Source organism: Anastrepha obliqua, chromosome 2, assembly GCF_027943255.1.
Source record: "Anastrepha obliqua isolate idAnaObli1 chromosome 2, idAnaObli1_1.0, whole genome shotgun sequence".
Taxonomy (NCBI): Eukaryota; Metazoa; Arthropoda; class Insecta; order Diptera; family Tephritidae; genus Anastrepha; species Anastrepha obliqua.
In genome coordinates this window covers 24,519,655-24,543,237 of record NC_072893.1, presented here as the reverse complement: position 1 = coordinate 24,543,237, position 23,583 = coordinate 24,519,655, and the positions used below count along the sequence as shown (strand labels likewise).

Below are 23,583 nucleotides of genomic sequence, written 5' to 3'. Positions count from 1 at the left end.
ACAGACAAAGCCCTGTTGCGAATCAATTATTTCTTTCACCAAGAAGTACATTTTATCTTTCACCACCTTTCCCAAAAGCTTTGAGCCAGTGGTGATTTTAGGTATAGGTATAGACCTTAATTTCTTAAATCATTATTGGTACCTGAAATTGGAATCTCGTTGGAACAAGAGGGAGACTATACTGAATAATGAAGTGTATTTTAAACCATAAAATTGTGTTTTTCTTATCGAACCGTAAAACTTATTGAACAACCAGTATGTACATACATACATTAAGCCTTTTGAATTATTTGTTAGTGTCTATTTACTACTCCAAAAATGTCGTCTTAACTTTAATTCGTATTACTGATTTCATATTATTATTGATATTTCAAGTCAATTTCTTCACAGAAGGTTTTTCGGTAATTTTTAAATTTTTAATTATCTATGTGTGTATGTATTTTTTTAACTTATCTCAATTGATTGATTTTCGAGTGTATTTTAGGCGCTGTCCTACAGTGGCACTACAATGCGCACTGCATGGCTTTTAAAACTGTTAGTAGGGGTATGCACAATATTCTCTAATGGTGTTAACCTGCGCTGGCAGTCATTATAACAGTGGCTTCCAAACTGTGCTTCATATCCCCTATTAGATTTTATTCCTTAGGCTCTTGTAAATACAATAAAAACCATTGCAGATAACAAGAGTATGTATGTGCGCAACTAAGTTCTCGCTGTTTTTTTTGATGAAAATACAACTTTATTCTGAAAAAATGGTTACAAGTGAATCATTGAAAGTATTGTCTCAACATCCCTTGGTTTTAACTCATAAGGAACCCAAGTCCCCTGTTTCTTAATTTTGGTTCATTTCCAAAGCATGCAATCGCTTGGAAATGGATTGGCGGGTAACTCCTAATATTGAAGCAAGCTCTTCTTGCGTTTGACACGGATCCTCATTGAGCAATGCCTCCAATTCAGCGTCTTCGAAGGTTTTTGGCCTGCCTTCACGTGGACGGTCGTCAACACTAAAATCACCGTCTTTGAAGCGACGGAACGAGTCTCGGCATGTTGTTTCACTTAGAGCAGCATCTCCATAAACTTTTTGTAGCTCTCGATGCGCTTCAGCTGCCGTTTTTTTTTCGAATGAAAGAGAAAAATCAACACTTCCCGCAAATGACGATTATTCGCCACAAAATCAGACATTTTCACAAAACCAAAAGTATGTGACACCAAAACAAAATGACTAATGTGTCGACCAAATATTTCAATAGGCAAAAAGAATACTGTGCTCCGATTAAAATTGTTGAAAGGCATTCAGCCAAAACGAGTGAGCAAAAAGCGAAAATATTTGCTTAACATCTTGAGTAAACCTTTAGCTCAAATGACGGCTACGACGTAATTGAAGCAACAAAAAGTTTGCATGAATGCGATGTTCATATTACTCCTGCTATACGAAAAAAAGTTGGCCAAGAAATCAATAAAATAAAGTTGAAAAAGTCTCACTATTTAATAAATGCTTGAGCTATGCCAATATACTGGAGATTCACGGAAGTTATAGTGATACCCAAGGCTGGAAAATCTCCCAACGAAGTCTCCTCAGTTATGTCAAAATTATTTGAAAATTTACTATTGGCGCGGCTTATGCCACATATCGAAAACAACTACTTGATTCCCTTTCAACAACTTGCTTATAGAAAAAAAAAACACCCAACTATCGACCAAATTCACCGCGTTGTAAACGCCTTCGAAAACGCTTCGGAGGAGAAAAGAGTATATTCCGCCGCTTTTCTTAACGTGTCACAAGCATTTGACAAGGCACTATGTCACATAGAGCTACTCCAAAAGCTGAATTCGATGCTGCCAGCACAATTCTGCGAGATGCTGTCATCATATCTCGATGACAGGTACTTTTGCGTTAAATACGAAAATCCCTATTCTGCATTAAAAACAAAAAGCTGGCGTACCAAAAGGGATTCTTATGTCAAGGGAATCTTGGGTCCTCTGCTGTATCTCCTCTACACACAAGACGTACCATCGGCAAACCAATATGAACTGAAAGGCTGAGCATCAGTGCATCCTTTCGCTTGCCTAATCAGTGTAGTGGCTTTCAGGCCGAAGTTATTGCCATAAGAGAGGGTTCATTGCTCTTAAACTGGCTCTATACTTCTGTAGTTAGACCAATCTTAATGTATGGAAATCTGGTATGGTGGCTATCTGCTCAAAAAGCAACTTACGCTAAAATCATGAGTAAGGTCCAAAGAACAGCTTTTTTATGCATCTCTGACGCTTTAAGGACTACCACAAACAAAGCGCTGGAAGTGCTAATCAATTTACCTGCGCTAAATCAGGTAGGGAAACGCGTGGCCGCCACCTCGGCGCTCAGACTCAAAAATATGGCGCTATGGAAAGACCGGTGGTTTGGCCACGCTTCTATTTTGCACTCTCTGAATAGTCACAAATAAGAAATAGATTATTCTACTCCTAGACTCACCTTTGAAAGGCTCTTCAAGACGAGTATACCGTCAAGAAGGGAGTGGCAGACACCAAGGCCATGGAGAAGGGGGAAACATTTTTTTTATACAGATGGTTCCAAGCTATACGATGAGGTTGGCTATGGAGTTTTCTCGAAGGAATTAGGACTGGAACTATCCGTTCGACTACCAGACCACTGCAGCGTCTATCAGGCAGAGGTACTAGCTATAAAAGAAGTGGCTACATACATATCTAAATACGCCCGCCGTAACAAAAACGACTATAAATATACAGGGTGGCTGATGAAAGCCGCTACCAAAAAAAAATTGAATAACTTTTTTTCTTTTTAAGTTATCTGTTCCATTTTTGTTTTAATTTGCAGATTGATCTTTAAAATTTATTAAAATGGATAACTGGGACATGCAAACAAGAATTTGGATAGTCCGCCGCTATCACGCACTGGAGTCCGTAGTTTTGGTACAGAGAGAGTACAGGCGGATGTTTGGCGGCGATCCCCCGAGCAGATGGACCATAATGAGACTGGTGAATAATTTTGCTGAGCAAGGAACAGTCGCAAGAAGGCCTTATCATCGAAACCAACCAGTTCGGACGGAGGAAACGATCGCTGCTGTAGCTGCAGCTATACAAAGCAATCCAAGGGTTTCAACAAGAAGCTTATCTGCTCAACTTGGTGTCAGCCGACAGTCTTTGCAAACAATAATGCACAAAGATTTAGACTTATTTCCCTACAAAATTCAAATGGTTAACAAACTGAATGCAGCAGACTTGCCGATTCGCTTGGAATTTTGCCAGAAGATCCTGCAAATGGTGGAAGAAGACCAAAACATGTTAAACTGCCTTTTCATGTCTGATTAGACCCATTTCGATTTAAACGGCAATGTGAACAAACAAAATTGTCGAATATGGAGTACTTCTAACCCATAGATACTCCACGAGATGGAATTGCATCCTCTTTGCGAGACAATGTGGTGTCCGGTTTCTTCACGCTGTATTGTCAGGCCTTATTTTTTTGAAGAAAATGGTCACGCCGTTACGGTCACTGGAGACCGTTATTTGAAAATGCTGAAAGAATTTTTCTATCCAGAACTACACCGAAAGAGAATTCCTTTCAACTCTGTGTGGTTTCAACAAGATGGGGCAACGTCTCACATATCCCAGACTGTTATGACAGAGTTGCGACGAAAATTTCCCAATAAACTGATTTCAAGAAACTCCGAATTTCGTTGGCCCCCCAGGTCGCCTGACCTTACTGCACCTGACTTTTTCTTGTGGGGTTTATGTAAACAAGAAGTTTATAAAACAAAGCCAACAAATTTGGATGAACTAAAACAATCCATTCGGGCAACAATTGCGGCTATTTCTGTCGCAACTCTCAAAGCAGCAATGAACAACTTTTTACTAAGATGCCGCACTTGTGTCAACGAGCATGGGGGGCATTTAAATTCAATTATTTTTAAAACTAATTAAGCTACATTTAATAAAATTTAATGACCTTCAACTTGAAAAAAAATAAATGAATTCCATACACTAAAAAAAAAGTTATTTGAGTTTCTTAATGTTGATGTGGACGACCTTTGGTTCCAACAAGACGGCGCTACATGCCATACAGCCAACGCAACAATCGATTTATTGAAGGAAACTTTTGGTGAGCGCATTATCTCGCGCCGTGGACCTGTGGCGTGGCCTCCAAGATCGGGCGTTATAACACCGCTGGACTATTTCTTGTGGGGCTATGTGAAGTCGCTTGTCTACGCAGATAAGCCCGAGACGATTGACGTCTTGGAAGAGAATATTCGGCGCGTTATTGCTGACATACGGCCCCAATTGCTGCAAAAAGTGGTCGAAAATTGGGCCTATCGGCTGGAATTTATTCGAGCCAGCCGCGGCGGCCACTTGCCCGAAATCATTTTTAAAACATAATGGCAAACCCTTATCTTTATAATAAAGCTAAATTCTTGGCCATAACATTTTATTTCATCTTGAAAACCTAACCTCTAAAAAAACACCCTTTACATGCGTAACAGCTAGGCTACTATAGCCGCAAATAAACAAGAAAAGAACAAATGAAATGCTTAGTCTCTCAAGAGACAATATCTCGAAGATCGTGGCTTGTTTAACCGGTCATTGGTTATTTGGCACGCATTCCTCAAGACTAGGAGCTTACTCCCATGAATATTGCAGAAGTTGTAGAGATGCGGATGAAGAAGAAGCAGTTGAGCACTTCCTTTGCAATTGTCCAGCCCTAGCTAAAATCAGAGCAGGTTGTCTAGTTAAATACTTTTTTAATTCTCTTACAGAACTGTCTGACGTGAGGTTGACATCAATACTACGTTTCATAAGAGCCGCAAAATGGTTCCACGAAGGAAGATAATTGAGGTTCCCTTGTAGCAAGTGGTATCACAACGGACCTGTAAGGTTTAAGTGAGTTGGTCGTGCAGACCTAACCTAGTGTCGAGCATGCAGAGAGGGCTGTACGCTGTACTTCAGGCTGAATGTGTCGGATGACAGCCACTCAACCTAACCTAACCTACAAATTGTCGCTTCCTCGGTAATAAAAGTATTCGAGCATTGATCTTACATATAATAACGTTGTATATATTTATTGCATTCAAATGGCATACATACATACATACGCGGGTATGTACTTCGATATCATAGTTCTTAAGTTTATAAATAAATGGAAAATTTACAAAATAAAGTTTTGCAAAATCGTATGACAAACACTACATGCACTCCAGTGCGTATGTATATGTGTGTATGTATATATTGCATATGTATATGTGTGTATGTATGTATAGAGGCATATGTATATAGGTAGTTAAATATGTATGTATGTATGTATGCGTGCATTTAATTATGAAAGTACGTCTGTGTAAATGTAAGCTAATTTAAGTTCCACATACATACATACATGTGCATGTGTGTGTGTGTGTATTTGGGTCACTACAGTTGCATTATTGTCCATTTTTCATTTGTGGTTTTTAAAGCTGGAAGGAAATTCTCTTTTATATAAACATTAAAAAAATTTATATCAAAAGCTTTATTTGAATGTCAATGGCACTGTGGTTTATCGCTAACTTCTATTTTTAATATTTAATATTTAATATTTTTAATATTTTTTTTTAAATTAGTATTTTTGAAAAATTACGTTTTCAAGAAAACATTTTTTTTGTTCTGTTAAATCAGCGCTTAAAACTAAAACTTAACATAAATATTTGTGTTTTTTTTTATTTATTTAAATTAATTTATATTTGGCTTGGGTTCTGCGTTATTTGTTGGTGTGAATCTTGGCATTTACTTTTTTCGCAATTTGGTAAAGATTTAAATAGTTTTTGCGTAAATTTCTTATTCATCTCGAAACAAAAAAAATTGTGTAGAACAGTTAGTCATTTGAAAGAAAAGGAAAAAAAGGCACACGCATTGTCAGTATTTGTATTTGAAGACCAGCTGCTCTGGCAGGCGCCACGATCATTCCGTGCGTTGTATGATCAGCTCGATCTTGTCACCAGCGGCTGCTATCAAAGGCACTGTCAGGCAGCAATCGAAGTCTTGTGTTTTCATTTCATTCACCTGCGCAGAGAAAAAAAGAAATCAATATATAAAAACCCAATAACACAAAATAGGAGAAAAAAACCCTCCTCACTCACCTGCATAATTCTATCGAAAGGCTTTAGTACGCCACTCAAGTCCGCCGGTCCGCCCGAGCGTATGCGATTGATGAACACCCCCCTTTCGTATAGACCATCCGACACCGAAAATCCATAATCATCATAAACTTTATCCTTTTTCAGCGTCACATGGAAAATGCGATGTTTGCCATCTTTACCGCCGGCCGACGATGTACCATCAGCGTTCGAGGAGGGACTGCGTGGCCGACGCTGCACTTTGGCATAAATTGCTTGTGGCTGTGGCATATTGTCGCCATTCAAATGCCCACCCGCCATAATGCTGGATATCTCGTGAGCGCGCAATATCTTCAAGTCAACTGTGTCGCTGAGATTTTGCAAAATGTTTGTCGCATGCGAGAGTGGCATGCCCTGCACCGAATCCTCATTGATGGCCAGCAACTGGTCGCCAACCTGAATTTGGCCATGTTTGTGTGCAATGCCACCTAGAAGAAAAGTGTTTTAGTAGTGCGAGAGTTGCCTAATCGCGTTGCACTCACCTTCCACAAGTCCGCTAATCGATATGGGTTTGCTAATATCCTCGCTACCCGCCAGCGTAATGCCCAACAGACCGCCTTTGGGCTCCAGACGCACGGTGAAGATGATCTGGTGCAGACTGCTGCCGCTGCTTTTGCTACTGGAGCTGGCCGCCGAACCGTAGACCTTATTCTCCATGGGTGGCGGCAGGGCGCTGCAGTCGGCACTGTGTGGAGAAGAAATATATTTTATTAATTTAGTGCTGTCTTTGGTATAGCTCCCTGAATGCGTGGGAAACTAAGTTGAATGAATAAGAAACCGCTGCTCAGGTCACATTGAAATTAACCTAGATTGAACTGTTCGCTTATTGCATGGATATATAATAGTTAAAACAGAAAACCGACTATAGGTTAGGCTTTTTTGATTTTTTGTCGGGACAACTAGCAGGTACAGCACGCAGACAATATTTAATCCATTGTACTACTCTCGGTTTCCATTTTTAATTTTCTTTAAATCCAACCGACCTCCGAAGAAATCAGAGTAGACCTTGTGGTGCCAAGGAGCCAAGGTGGTCGCTTCTTAACACATCAGTGCCAAAAACCTCAAGCCTGTTTCGAGCGAAGGGCGGGCAGACGCACAGAAAGTGGTCCTCCGTCTCATCCTCCTCTCCAAATGCTTGGCAGAGTGCACTGTCTGAGACGCTTACCTTTTCCATGTGCTTTGCCATAGAAAGTGACCGTTATCAGTCCAAACAGCTGCCTGCAGTCTCTTCTGCTTAATGACAGCAGAATCCACGACAGTCGGTCGGAAATGACGGCTAACATCAGTTTTGTCCCTCTGCAGCCTCTGTCAGTCTGCCAAGCTCGGTTTGTGGGTTGAAATACCCGTTTCCCAACTGTGGCTTTAAAGGGAGAAGTCAGTGGCAGAATGTCCTGCGGGCCAAAGAAGTTGGTTTCAGAGTCCATCCTAACTAAAGAGTCAGAGATCTCGTTACCAACGATACCCCTGTGTTCCGGGACCCATGTCAGCATCAAGATATTATATCTACCGACATAGTTCAGCCTAGATTTACAGGATTCAACCACCCTTGAACCGGTTGAAGGGCTGTCTAAGGCCATGAGCGCAGCTTTGCTATCGCTGCAGACACATACAGATCTGCCTCTCCACTCCGCCTGAAACAAGAGTAAAAGGTAGTTTTGTCCTGCTGGATTCCACGTAGACACCAGAGCCGGAACCGTGCTCGTTCCTGGAGCCATCCGTGAAAATACGGAAACAGTGTTTGCCGTTCTCATTTTCAAAGTTTGCCACAACTGAGCCTCTGGCAGCACCACACTGTGTCTCTTGTCAAGCACGACTCCTGATGGCATGGAATCGAGAGGCATGGAGAGAATCGTTGGATCGAAGTCCATGCCTTCTGTATTGTCCAATGCCGGACAGGAGCCGTACCAATTTTCTTACTATGTGAGCCTGCAGATTGCCTTCAATGCCTCTCCTTGGATGAAAACATCAAGTGGTGGTAGATGAACCAGAGCATCTAATGCCGGGTCTGAAGTAGTCGGAATAGGTTAGGCCAGGTTTTTGTGGCAGTTGGTTTAGAATAGCCAACTCGTTTAGCCCATGCAGGTCCATTGTGGTACCACTGTGTCACACGGCAACTTCAGTGTTAATTCCTCATGGAAGCAGTTAGATTCTCTTATAAAGCGAAAGAATAGATTTTATCCCAACGCCGGATAGTTTCGTAAGAGAGTTAAAAGAGTATTTTCCTAACAACTTTGCTCTACCCCTAGCTAAGGCTGGACAATTACAGAGGAAGTGTTCTACTGTTTCTTCTTCTTCCTCGTCGCTACAACTTCTGCTGAATACTCATCAGAAAATACCCCTTCCTAGCTTAGAAGAGGGCCATTTACCGGTGACTTAAGCCACTACCTTCGAGATGTTCTATCTTAAGAGGTTGAGCAATTCTTGTGATTCTGAGCTTTTCTTCTCTTCTCTACCAAATTAGCCTGGTTGTATAAGTGTGCGTAAATCTCGCAGCTTATTCTACTTGAGATGTATGTTCTCTGAAATTCACAACGCATACACTATTTTTGAAATAAAGATCATGCCCACCGAGACTATGATTCGAGTGGATGCACCTGAACCACATTTCAGTCCCTTTATATGCGAGATCCTTGGCTCAAGTTTATATTTTTTGGAAATATTCTCTAACAACAAAGCTATGGAAGTGAGCTTCTGAATGGAGCGGGTTAGGTTATATGGTGGCCTATGAGTGGAGCCTCACTTGGACGAGAAACAAAAATCGTACCTTGCGATACCATTGCACGGCTGAAAGGGAGAAAAGATAAAGAGAGGAAGACAGGATAGAGTAAGTGGGGGTGCAACACCTGAGAATTATTAGTGCACAATATCAGCTCAAACTCATCATGATCGTCATCATCATATTGGCATTACAGTCCAGGGTGGACCATTGCCTCCTCTACAATACGTCTCCATTATTTTCGACATCCCGCTTTTGCTCTATGTTGTGAGATTCTCATCTTACGTATGTCGTCTTCTTCGTCTTGCAACCATCGTCACCTTGGTCGGCATCCCTGCTTACTCCATCAGAATTTGCTTCAAAAACTTTTTTGGTCGCTCTTTCGCTGCTCATTCTAAGGACGTATCCATACCACCGTAATCTTTGCGACTTTATAAACCGCGTTACATTTCGTCCCGCGATTAAATCACTGAGCTTGTGGTTATACCGTATACGGTATGTACCGTCTTCTAATCTTTTGGGCCGAATATTTTTCTGAGAATTTTTCTTTCAAATCGCATCAGTAAATTCACGTCATTAACTTTAAGGACCCATATTTCACAACTATAGATGAGGACCCGTCGTATTATAGTTTTGTAAATCTTTAGCTTTTGTTCCTTTGATAACAGTGAAGACTTCATAAGTTTGACATGGCCAAATTATGCGCTGTAATCTGCTTAAATACGGTCTTGTATCGGTAAGGACGGTCGGAAGTATTTAAACTCTTGAAAGAGCTAAACAATATAGCTTCACATTCAAAGGATCGTGTCATGTATTTCGCCTTCTCTTCATTTATCTGCTCAAACTCAGTACCAGAATTTTGGGCGGACGAAAGCTAACCGAAAAAATCTCAAGATCTACATTTGAAAGATAATGGCAAAGTGCCCAAGGACCACGCGCGAAAAGAGATAACAAATTATAGCAGTCGGTTGCACCTTATTCATACATTTAAACAAACCAAATAAACGCTGGATTGATGAGGTCACAGTCGACTTGTGGAAAATGAGGATCGCAAACTGGAAGTCGTAGCAGATGATCGATCAGAAAGAAGACCCGAAGTTGTGGAAATAATGGTCTGCATAAGTCTGTGCTATTGATGATGATGGTGACGATGACGATGCCTCCTATTCAAAAATCGTGTAGGCAAATCTATCAAATATTGGTTGGCGAAAGACACAACTATCCTCTTTTTCATTCAAGTTCTTTTCTTGATGCAGGCAAATCATACAAAACACTTCAGAAACGATGTATAAGCTATCTATCAGTCCTGAACCTGCTCTTTATGGCTCGCTTTGTACTCGCTGAGTCCTTGAAACGTATGCAACAGTTCTGGTAATGGGTAGCCGTACAAAATGAATATCTCTCTCTTTCAGATTTTTCTCATCCGATTGTGGAGGACGACTCAGTCTCCTAAGTTGTATGGCTCTAAAACCACTTCCTCGCCGTAAGTGTAGGCTTTTCCAATATAGATAGATCTACATCGCTTATAATATCAGCCAAATATCAGCCAACGGAGAATATTTCTCGCCAATACAATGCTACTTCAGACTGTGTAGACGATTGAACAGTTTACTCCGCGCTCGCCAAGCACAAAATGCATATAATCAGTCCCTTACCAAGCTCGTCCTAACATATGACACAGAGACTTGAAATATATTAATGAGAAATAGGCAGGAATCATTCCGCTTGGTAAGCAGTCGCTTCCTTCTATAACTAGAGCTGACCCCCGAGAACATCGAATATTTACTAAAAAGTATTTGAAGTATTTTTCTTTCCTAAACTAGGAAATAGTTGAATAGTTCGGGCGAGTTGACCACCTGGGATGGTGCTTAGGGGACTGATATTAGTCTCTGTTAAAACACGCGCATGTAGAGAACTACCAAAGTCAAAGTGCTTAATGTCAAATTTGCAAAGGAAACAGAAAAATAATGAGGAGAAATACAAGGGTATGCTTTTGTTAGCCAACTCACCTCGCATAACGATCCAGGTCATAGCTGGTGAAGTCTTGATAATTGTTGTCCTCATTGTCCGGCAGTTCGGTAGTCAGACTCTGTGTATTCTGCGCTGCGAACGAACGACCCATCGCGGACGTGTTGGCGCTCCAAGTATTGCAGGGATGTGGATGATGACGCATTTGCACCGACTGTAGGCTACAGCCATCGTCCGTACCGCCAGAGGTATGGAAGAAGTCTGGCTGTGGCGTCGTAGATTTTAACGACAAGCAATCATTGAACTTGGACGTAACATAGGCGGCTGTGCTGTACAAATCATGTTCACTCGGACTGGCCGGGCAATTACTATAGATGGGATTCGGCATTTTTTGCTGCGCATCGAACAGGAAATCCGGCAACATGACACGCTTCACTGTAAGCGTTGTAAAATCAATGGCTGCTGGACTCTCCTTCAGCAATGAGTCCACATTGTAGTGTTGCACCGGGTGATTGTCCACGGCCAATAGTATATCGCCGCCACGTAACGAACCGGTGCGATGTGCTGGACTGCCGGGTTTCACATCGGATATAACAAAACCACCATGACTAGAACCATTCACGCTAATACCCAGTCCCGATTTGCCGGCACGCAACAATTTCACATTATACACACCGCTTGATGGCACCACCGAGTCGGCCATATCGATTTCGATCTCCAACTCCAACCAATTGGCTGCTGGCGATTGTTGTGATTTCTGTGACTGCAGCGTGCGATTCTCACCCAACAACTGGCGCATCGTTTGCACATCCAAATTATACATTTTATTGATGGCCACAATGCGATCGCCCTTCTGTATGGAGCCACTACGATCGGCCACCGAATCGGGCAACACTTGCGCAATTGTGACGGCGCGTCCGCATACAGTCGACGGGCCGAGTACTATGCCGGAACCTTGACTGCAGTCCAGCAGCACCGGAAATGTTTCAGAGCGACAAATACCAATGGCGCTGGGATGATGTAGCGTCGTGCCAATCTGCGCTGCGCTGATGATGCCGCCAACTCCAGCCGAAGAAGCAGCACTGCTATTGACACCGGTGCTGCTGCCGCTGGCGCTACTACCGGCACTAGCACTGCTGGCTGTGCCACTGTTGCTGCCGGTGCTGCCACCGCCATTGCAGCTGTTACTGCCGACGCCGCAGCCTCCGGCGTTCGCACTACCCGCTCCGCCGCCAGCGCTGCCTCCAGCACCACCACCACCATCAAGTGGGAGCGAACTTTTTCGTACGAAACGTTGGCGCTGCCGTGACTTGCGTGACTCCAATGTGCTGAAACCATACTTCGGACTGCCGAGCGTGGTGTGACCTAAAAGCGCAAAAGTGTGGAAAATGTGTGGAGAATTAATACAAAAAAGAACAACAAACAAAAATTGGAAAATAGAAAATTGTTAAGTGAAGATAAGTGGGTGTGTGTGTATGTATTAGTGTGTGTGTGAGTGCGTATGATGGGGGGAGCTATGAATTGTGAGTTTTGTGGCGGTTGAGTGAAAGTTCTGTGCATTTCCAACCAAACTTGCCCCCGTCGCTATTTTTAGCGACCCCATCAATATTGTTTAATGGAAATTAAGTGCTCACTCGCACGCGCACACGTTTACGAGATTTCAAAGATTTGCAGGTCTTTTCATTGTATCTTAGCTTTTTATGCTTTTTTCACTTTCCAACATTTCATCCGTTTCTGATGCCCCATCAACGGGTGAACTGTGCGCGTGCAACAAACACATCGTTTAAGCAGATTCTGAAAGTGAAGCGTTCACTAAATTCGACAACCAATAAATATTTCAATAAAATTCCGAAACACGAAAAAACTATTTTTTTTTTAACATTTAACATTTTTTTCTTTGTGTGCACCAAAATATGTAATGCATTTATGTTCGATGTCGAAGTTGTTCCTACAACTCGATGCTGTTACCCAAAATCCCCACAAGTCAAAGAGTTACGCATGTTTGGTTGGGAGGTGAACGAAGGAGGAGGAGGAGGAGGAGGAGAGCTTTATCGAATGCATCTGCGTGACGCCGTTAAATCGCCCGATTTGTAGGATGTGACCTTTTAGGCAATTTTAAAATGTTTTCCAATATCTGTCTTCTAAACAATTTTTATGTTTGACTTAATTTATTGCTTTGTGAGTGAAAATATACTACCCATTCAAAATAGTTTACAGTGAGTGTCACTGAAAATCGTACAGTTGCGTTAGGCAATATTTACTTTTTTCGTAAATTTCTTTTAAAAATATGGTTTATATGCGCACAAAAACTGTGTGAATAAAACTCAGCAAATTTTTACGTACTGAAAATTCCACAAGTTAAATTTGGCAAAGATTTTAGCATCATACCATTCATCCAATTTCTCTACAGGTGGGTCCAAAATGGCAGAAGGAGCAGAAGCAGCCGTCTTTTGTCCGCAATTTGAACTCAAAAAGTCTTTCAGACTCCCTAATTACTATAGTATATTTCAAGCCAAAATCTATGCTGAAAAAAAGCAGTTCTCCAACCTCCATAGAAATTTGAGTAGATCTTGTGGTGCCAAGGAACCAAGCTGGCCGCTTCTTAACACACCAGTGCCACAGACCTCAAGCCTGATTCGAGCGAAAGCCAGGCAGACGCACAGAAAGTCGTCCGCTGCCTCATCCTCCTCTCCACATGCTGGGCAGAGTGCACTGTCTGAGATGCCCATCTTTTCCATGTGCTTTGCCCATAGAAAGTGGCCCGTCATCAGTCCAAACCGCCAAACTACCGACAGTCCCTTCTGGTTAATTACGGGAGGATTTGCGACAGTCGGTCGGGCATACCAGGTAACATCAGTTTTGCCCATCTGCAGCCTCTGTCAGCCTGCCAAACGCGCTTGTGAGTTGCAGTAACCCGTTTGCTGGCTTTAATGGCTGCAGAAGTCAGTGGCAGAACGTGCTGCGGGCCAAAGAAGTAGGCCTCAGAGCTCATTCTAGCTAAAGAGTCAGAGGTCTCGTTACCCGCAATACCCACGTGTCCCGCGACCCATGTTAGCATCAGGTTATTATGTCTACCGACATAGTTCAGCCCGGATGTACAGGACTCAACTAGACTTGAAGTGATTGGCGGGCTGTCTATGGCCATGAGCGCAGCTTTGCTATCGCTGCAGACACATACATATCTGCCTCTTCACCTGTTTTCCACAACAAAGTTCATTGCTTCTTGAACAGCATAACCACTCTTAATACTGGGACAAACATTTTCATTGCTAACCAAGTTGTTATTAAAGCAATTATGGCTCCTTGGACTAACTCGGAATGTGTTCAACAGTGCAGTTCCGAAATAGATGAACTCTATGGTAATGGGCAGGCTATTATTCACTGGATACCAGGACTTAAAAGAATAGAAAAAAATGAGAGAGCACGTCAGACATGTACCCATCAGTCCCCTTTCTGAAAACAGCACTATTAGATTGGGGAATAAGTTCATAACGTTTTTATATTTCCTTTTACTTTACAACGCTTTGTTTGCTGTTTAGCAAAGGGTAAGTATCCATTCAATAGAACTCTTTCTGCTCTACAAAACTATGTTAATTTTATTTTTGAGTTATTTAATTGTTTATTAGTTTTGAGTCTTAGAAATGAACACCCAGGAGGCAAAAATCAAAATTTTCGACACCTGCTTTACTCTGCTTTCCATCGAAATCAAAAGTAGCCGAAGCAGCACGGGACATTTGCGACGTGTATAGAGAAGGTGTCATAGGCGAGTCTGCAGCACGGAAATGGTTTGCAAAGTTCAAAAATGACGACTTTGACGACGATGATACGTCCCGCAGTGGAAGGTCTTCTGAATTCGATGAAGAACGTCTCAAATCACTTTTGTAGGTGAACTAACGCCAAACCAGTCGTGAATTGGCAGAAAAAAATGACCTACTATCGTAATACGATCCTCAATGTCCTTCATTCAATGGGATTTACCGAAAAATTGAAAAATCTCGAGCTCACCGAAAAAAACAAAGAAAGTCGCCTTCAAATTACTTCTCAGCATCACGCCCACCATCGAGCAACCTGCGGGGTGTAAGCAGCACTTTTTGTACCGAATCGTCACGGGAGATAAGGAATGGCGCAAAAAAGAAGTGGGTGACTCCAGAAGATACGCCAAAGCCGAGAGTCAAGCCGAATCTTCTTCCAAGGAAGGTCACGAAATGTGTTTGGTGGGACTGGGAGGGCATGGTGCACTGGAAAATGCTCAAAAAGAATGCCAAGGTCAACACGGAGGTCTACATTGCCCAGCTACACCACGTGAGTCTGAAAAAACCTGATCGACATAGTCAAACCATGCTCCTTCACGATAACGCCAAGGTCCATGTTGCACATGTCGTCAAAGTCGCACTCCAAGAGCTCTAATGGAAGGTTCTTCAGCGTCCGCTGTATTCTCCGATTACCATCTTTCCCGCTCCCTGTCAAACCATATGAAGGATGTTGCCTTCGATAACAAAGTGGTCTTTAAAAACTGGCTCAACAACTTCTTTGCCACCAGACCAGGCGATTTTTGGCAGAACAACATCAACAAATTGGTCGAGAGTGGGAAGAGGCTGTAAACAGCAACAGCGAATATATAATTTATTCCCTTATTGATGTAATTATGGTTTTTGTTTAAATAAAAGTCGTCGGTAAAAACGCTAAGCTGTTATACCCCAACCTAATACTTGGAATTAATAAATAAGTGTCTTATAAAAGGTGGTTAAGTTTCAAGGGCCGGTGTCGATTTTGAATAAAATACAATTGTTTTAAGAAATTATTGTCACTTCTCTTTATTATGATAATATTGGTACAGCTCAATTACGTATGGAATAATCTATCGGCCAAATGGCTGCCGCGGCCTCGGCGGCACACCTCCATCCGATGGTCAAAATTTTCGACGATGCTGAGGCATAAGTGAGGTTCTATGCCGTTAATGTGCCGAATTATCTCATCCTTTAGCTCTTAAATTGTTGTTGGCTTATCGACGTACACCTCTTCTTTCAAATAACCCCAAAAAAAGAAGTCCAACGGTGTCGTTGACGTTTAAGTGTGGTTCACATTCAACATCGGCCCTTGAAATTTAGCCACCCTTTATACATAAATGTAGTTTCTTGAAGGAAATAAGAATATTTTATGCCTCGAAATATCCATAAGTCGAACATTTCCACTGGTTGTTCAAGTTGTTTTTGCTGTGCGTTGACTTTTTTCTTTTAGATGTTAATTGAAGGGTCCGATTTTTTCTAATTTTGTGTTAATCTTCTTAACTGATTCGTCATAATCGTCAGTAAAATTATTACCAAGCGCTTGGCCGCTTTATACATTTTTGATTTTACGATTTTTCACTACTCCCGGTCAATAAAAAAAACATTTTATTAATGACTGGAAATGTTTTTAAAAAGTAGTGTGCCTTTTAGCTATTCAAAATGTTATACTTGTAATATTCTGAAATAATGTAATTGAATGGGCTCAGCGGGTAGTCCAACATAACGAAAAAGCGATTTCAAATTACCTGTTTAGCATCTGGTATAATTTAAATAATTGAGAAAGGACAGATAGCATTTTTTTGCGTTCGGGAGACCCTCTATGAGTCCTGCCTAAAATCAAATATTATACAACGTCTCTCTCATTACTTAATAGCCACACCTCGTATGTCTGCCAAATAAACATAATTTCCCTAACAAATAATTTTATCTCAAAATACGCAGCGGGTAGAGTTTCGGAAAACATTTGAAATTTCCCACAAACGAGCGGCTAACAAGTTAAAATAGCTTATCGAAATAATAACTATAAATTTTTTCCGCATTTGCATCTTAAATTGCACACGGACAAGTAATAAAACTCAATAAAGTCCCTCTATCCACTGCAACTACTTCGAATGATCAAAAGAAATTTGTGGAAATAAAAAATTAAAAATAGCAAATGACTTTATGCCGCAGTGCCTGCCACATTTGAAGTGTGTCTTCCCGATTTAATGGAGTTCTCGCAAAGAACCAACTTTGAAAACTTAATCTATGGGTTTTTGGCTGTCTGTGCAACCTCCCACACCTCGATAGTGCGTGACCAACCATTCACTTTACTTTCGTCATAAGGTAATTTTTTATACGCATCTTAAATGTATAAGTGTATGAGAATGTGCGTGTATGTGCGTGTGGTTGTATTATTTTATGATCAGCAAATGTCACAAACTTCTATTGACATAAGTCAAATTGTGCGGCTGACTGCGGCCTCGCCATGCCAACTCTTAAGTTTGCAGGCGATGATCGTTTTGATGTGGGCGCCGTTGCTGAGTTGTCTATTTTTTGTTCTAATGGGTGCGTGAATTGTGCTCTAAACCAGCGAAATAGTATTAGACTTTGTTTGTGCGCGGAATATTGAGAAATCATTGAGTTCGATCCGCACTACGGCCGGGTATGTAACATCAAAGTAGCAAAAATTGGCGATCGTCATGCAATTAAAAGCTTTTTTGTTTTGGTTTCGAAAAATTAAATGCTTACTAACTAACAATTGTTATTTGTGTTAATGGCTATGTATGACGGCATATGGCGTGCCCCAGCCTTTGATTTTCTAATACAAATCAATTTGAACTGGCAATTTTCAAAGCAGTTTTCTTGGCATGAAATTTCTCAGAATAATTCGCACTCACATTTTTTCCATTCCTTATTAATACCCTGCGCACTTAGCCGGCTCTATGCGGCCTAATCTCGATAATCTGTGGATTTGTCGTGGACGGTGACGACATTCTTCTAAATACAAATATTTTGAGGGAAAATAAAAATCGAGCCAAAATACTCGATACTAACCGCATGTAGACACTTTCTATATTGTAGATTGGGTAAAAAAATATTTTTTCTCAGAAACTTTTTATCTCCATTGAGTAAAAATTGAATAAATCATAGTAGTAATCAATAATTTATAGGGAGCTTCTTTTCTTCGCTAGCAGCATTTGTCACTATTTGTCATAAACTGTGTTTTTGATTTTGTTTTTTGGAATTAAACTACCATTATTATTTGAAAAAAGTTAATAGTGACTGAAAAATCTTAACTTAAGTAGTCAATTCTGAGTGATAAACAGCCATTCGCGGCCAGAAGTCTTCGGAAAATTGAGCAAAACCAACCGCCCAAGGCTAAGACAGTGCGAGCTGTTGTTGTTGTTGTAGCAGTAAGAGAAGTCCCGTCAGTGTAGAGTATACCACCGGTTGTCTTCGTCTCATCTAAAGGTAGGCCCATGAAACCTGCCGTTTCGACAGGTTGGGTCAGAGGGAGAGGGGTGTTAGATGAGTGGGTTTTAAAGGGCATGTGAAAAAGTGGTTAGTGTCGTGCGGGGGGCCTACACATGCCGGAGATAAGTTTGGTATGTCGGGGTCAATTCTGGATAAGTAGGAGTTTAACCTGCTACAGTACCCAGAACGTAATTGTGCCAGGGTTACACGTGTCTCACGAGGAAGCTGGAGCTCTTCATCTGCAATGGATGGTGGTTGGACGGCATTCACTGGACGGGAGCTTATGAAGATGGTAACAGTCTCCCGGTAAATGTCGTTTAATGTCTGTCTACACACTGTTTGGTCCAGTAGGTGTGTGTTTGTTTTGTCCAGGATCTCGTCGGCGTAGTGTAGTTGATGTCTCCTGACGTGCCGGGAGGCGGCTCAGGCTCAAGCAGGTGTCTGCAAGGGTGAAGCCTGCAGTAGCACCCTAGTAGAAACTTTCTGCTGAGCAGTTTGTTGTGCTATTTTACTGAAAGCAGCTGTACCTCGTTGTGAAGGTGTTGTATTGGAGGAGGCAGCCCGTCGCTGTCCGAATGGCAGTGTTTTGGCATGTCTGGAGGTTTATCCACTGCGTGTCACTAGTTCCAGGCGACCAGACAGGCGCAACATAGTTTAGAACTAGCCGGCCAATTGCCTTAAATGTCGATAGCAACATTTCTGTGTCATTTTGGACTTTAGTGGCAATTGCGGTTGTGTGCGCAGAGAAGGAGAGCAATTGTCGAAGGTTACAACCAAAATTTTGGGATTGTTAACAGTCGGAATTGGTGTGCCATCGACTTTTACCTTGAGTTGCAGTTTCACCTCTTTTGCCCAGGTGGTAAAGAGGGTCGCCGTGCATTTAGTGGGGGAAAGTTGTAGATTCCTCGCAGTGAAAACGCGAGAAAGGTCGGTGAGGTAGTTGTTCACTTTGGAGCACCAGCCATCGATGTCATTGCCCGATGCCATTATCGTGCAGTCGTCAGCGTATGTGACCAGGGAGACTCCCTCTGGTGGCTGGGGGAGTTTCGAAATGTAGAAGTTCCCATTGGCAGCCGGTTTTACGTTACCGGAATGACTCGGGTTTTTCCCGACCAAAGGCTGCCGCCTTAGTAAACTAGCCTTGTCCAGTGAACAGTCTATTTAAACAGTGCGAGCTCTCGCTTATCAGCTACCACAAGAGAGTTTTTGAACACTCAAAAGATCGAATTATTGGGTCATGTTCAAGTTTCAAACTTTTTGCTAATTAAAAAAAAATAAAAAAATTCAACAAATTTTCATAAAAATATTAAATCAGAATTTGTAGAAAAATTTCAAACTTAAAGGGGCTTAAAAACCGCGTTAACATGACATTTGTGTTTTTTTTTTGCAGACGGTGTTGAGTGTATTATTTCACATAAGAATTAAAAATTGTTAAAAAAATTAAATAAATTAAATTTCGAGCATTCATTGCCGTAATTGCACAATGGTAATGGACTAAAATTTCCACACTGTCACACACATTTTTTTTTTTTTTTTCAAAAAATGAAACATTAAAAATAAAATAAATAAAAATACGTGTTAAAGAGCGAAACACTGCAGAGAGCATTTGTTCGTTATGGCGCAAAATTAATTACTCTATCAGAAGATTTATAATTTTGACTACTTACGTCACTCATAGTCGACTTACGACTCTCGGAGGTTTGCCACTGCCTGTCAAGAGGCGGCCGGCATTGGAAAAAAAGGTTTTTTATCACTTATTTTATTTACATTTTTTTATTGCAATTTATTTATTATTTTTGCATATTTTTATATGAGTTGCAGTTTTGAAAGTATTCACCAAAAAGGGGAGGAAGATAATTGATTTTGAAGAACCGAAAAGCAAATTTCGTAATTTGCACAGGTTTTCCCTTAAATAATGATTTTAGAGTATAAATTTAGCAATCTTGGAAAAAAAAATAAAACTACCTGCCATGTACATCTTGTTTGAATGTGGCCCATAGCTGAGCTATTTGTTCATTAAATGAGGCTCGATGGAGACTTTGTTTTCACGAGCCTCCTTAGTTCGAATGAGTAATATTTTCATTGGCTATTCAAAAACAAACGAGAAACACAATTTTTAAAAAATGAAGCGGAGTGCGAAATGTAAATAAACGTCAGCTCGACAGCTGGTTCTGTCAATTTCACTTACAGCTCAGTAGCGGGCCGCATATACCCAATCTTCTGTATTCCTTCAACCATGGCAAATAATTAATAAATATTAAATGTTTCTAGTTTCGGCGCTTTCACACCGAAAGAACTGTTGGAAGTTTTATTTCCAAACAAACTGAGCAGCTGGTATCGAACCGGCCTTCGCCAAATTTTTTTGGCAAGACTGTCACTGTAAAAAAAGCTTCGAGCCATGTTATAGTCCTTCGATAAAATTTAAATTTTCATTATCACGATCAATAAGTTCGGGTTAGAATGTTTACACTCTGAGGAGCTGAGGAGAGAGGTGTGTTTGTGCGCTTTTATCTTTTAGTCCTATCCTGATTTATTTATTAAAAGCTGAGACTCCAGAATGTACCTATCTGGGCCTGACCCGAGATGCTGCTGAAAGGCAGTTTTAATTACCAAGGCTATCCACCGTCGCTTGGACTACCAGGTAGATCTCAGTAGGGCCCCCAGATAATATGCCAGCACACAGTAAGTCAAAAGCCAGCTGAGAGTTGTAAGTATTAAGACGGGCTTAATGGCAAAGTTAGGGGCTAAATGTCATTTAATGAACAAATATGTAGTAAGAAGAGTTGCTCAGGGCTCAAGCCGTCGTGAGTGTTATAGTTGCTATGGAGCTGACTTGAATGAGAAGCCGCAGCTACCATCGGTAAAAGGCTGACTGTAGTAAGCAAGCCGCGTGTGATTTCAGCTGTTGACGATGCAAAATCAGTTGAAAACTAGGATAGGTTAGGTTAGCCAGGTTACTTGTCTAAGATAAGACACTCGGTAGCCTTAAGGCCCATTGTGATACCTGCATTAACTAAGTTGCTTAAACCACTTAGATATTTTCACGAAGGTAACTAGTCCCTCCAAGGAGAGTTGAAAACTGAAGATGACATTTTAAATTTTATTATTTATACAATTTATTGAAAAAAATATTTGTAATATGAAGAAAATTTTCAATTTTGCTCTAAAATCTGAAAGGTTAAGCATGACATAAAATTAAAAAAAATATATTTATGAAAATAAACACCGCCGTTTAACTAACTTCCCTCCTCTTCTTGACAAAATAATGAATTCAATTTTACCCAATCTTTGAAAAAACTACGCATATTACAAAAACACACACATACTTATAAACATATGTTTTCCCTGATATGCCTGCCTTTAGGCGCCAAACAATGCCCGTTACCGCAAAATGTTGTTAGCAGTCGTGCAACATCGCGCCAGCAACATGACAACGCCATTGTTAAGTGCCACACAGCGCACAAATGTCGCATAAATCAAAAACTTGCAACTTTTTGGTTTTCAGAAAAGAGAGAACTGAGTGAAAATCGTATCGTATGTAAATTTTGGAATCATTTCCAGCCACAGAACTATGGTAGAATGCGACAGTATATACAGTGGCGGTCAAAATAATAGACGCGAGTCATGTTGCAGGATTTTGATTATTTATTTACTTTTTATAATTTGTTTTTTACTTTTTTATATATATTTATACTTTTTACCACAACATATTTCATGGCAAGAGTACTACGGGGGCACTGCAATTAATTGATACTCATAGTGTAGACCACGACCTGCGAAAAATTTCAAAAACTTAAAGGAAGAAAACCCATCTACAGCTATCCGGTGCTGTTGATGTAGTGGATAATAGAAACGAGATCTAGGTTGGAGAACTGTCTCAGGCTATACCCAAAAGGCACACTAAGAAACCTAAAGCGCCTAGTCGCCAAACCCGGACATTTGCAAAAAAAGTGTTCGACAGTCAATTTCTCAGCCGATTCCCTACAGCTTCTGCAGTGGAAGTTGTACGGAAGCTCAAGCTTCCCCGCATGAGTTCCGACCATCAATGACCCGTGACCACCACCGCTATGAGTTTGGAACGTGAATGGCGTAGGACCCCTAGCACTTTAAGCGTCCTAGTTCTGTCGTACTGAGGCCAAAGTGTTTTGAGATATGTAGTACACGATAAGATAGAACTCCAACTGTCTAGCGCTTTTTTAAGAAAGAAATTGTGCAGGTTCCCTTTAACAACGGTTAAGCGACAACGATTTCTGAGATGGGGAAAAATAAAACCGGTTCTGTTGACATCGACAATTTCATATGCCTATGCTCCTATGCCCTGGAACCCCGATAAGAAGAATTTTTCCTGCACATTCGAGGAGTTTGATTTCCTCCTTACAGGAGTTGACCAGAAGAGAGCTGCAACATGGCGACGACAGGCCTTGATCGCAACCGATAGTCAAGGAAAAGATACGAGGGCGGTTCAATAAGCACCCATCATGGATGACAGAGTGCGTACCTGACGGAAATTGAAGACAGCATCGTGTGCTGACATCTATCAAACGACAGCAAAACAAATTTCAAACTGATTGATGGGTTATTTTGGATTTGGCAGCTATTCGAGTAAGACGTGTTTCGTGGTTTTCACTAAGATGGAAAAAGAGCAGTATCGTTCTGTAATTCGCTTTTTGTTTTTGGATGGGAAAAAATGCGAGGAGATAAAAGCAAAGTTGGATGCTGTCTATAGGGACGCTGCACCATCTATGACCACAGTTAGATATAGTTCAACGAATTTAAATGTGGGTGAACATCCATTTTTGATGAGCAGCAACCAAGGCGGCCGGCAGACGTGGTTACCGAGGAAATCATTCAAAAAGTCCACGATATGATTCTCGCTGATCGACGAACGAAAGTGCGCGAAGTAACAAAGGCCATAGGTGTGTCGACCGAAACGGCGATTAATATTTTGCATGATAAGTGGACGATGGGAACATTGTCGGCCCGATAGGTGGCGCGATTGCTCATAAGAAACAACAAGCAAATGCGGTTGTTATCTTCGAATCAGTGTTTGAAGCAATTTAAGTGAGATCCGAAGGAATTTTGGCGTCGAGTTGACACAGTTGTTGAAACCTGCATTCATCATTACACACCAGAAACAATGAAATTCTCCCCGTGAATCTGCTCCAAAGAAGGCGAAGACAGTCCCATCGGCTGGAAAGGTCATGGCGACGATTGTTTAGGATGCGCACGTCGTCCTCCTCATGGATTTTTTTAGAAAAGGGAAGAACGATAACTGGACAATAATGCAGCGAGTTATTGAACCGCTTTAAGAAAAAATTGAAGAAGACTCGTCCGCATTTGGTGAAAAAGAAGGTGCTGTTTCGCCACGATAATGCACCAGCACATCCGTATGGAGTTATCGTCGCCAAACTGCATGAATTGCGTTATGAATTGTTGCCGCACCCCCCATATTCACCCCATGCTCTGGCTCCCTGCGACTTTTTCTTGTTACCTAACATGA

General features: G+C 41.3%; 1 protein-coding gene across 1 annotated transcript in view; it reads right to left on the bottom strand.

Moving 5' to 3' along the window:
- Positions 1-5,654: 5,654 nt before the first annotated feature.
- LOC129237246 (glutamate receptor-interacting protein 2) overlaps positions 5,655-23,583 on the bottom strand; it is a 113,474-nt gene continuing 95,545 nt past the window's right edge. The window contains exons 7-10 of the mRNA XM_054871839.1: positions 10,881-12,204; positions 6,638-6,840; positions 6,120-6,583; positions 5,655-6,042 (exon numbers count right to left, since the gene is read on the bottom strand). Of these exons, the coding sequence (XP_054727814.1) occupies positions 5,941-6,042; positions 6,120-6,583; positions 6,638-6,840; positions 10,881-12,204 (2,093 nt within the window). The 3' untranslated portion in view covers positions 5,655-5,940. The remainder of the gene's footprint in view (positions 6,043-6,119; positions 6,584-6,637; positions 6,841-10,880; positions 12,205-23,583) is intronic.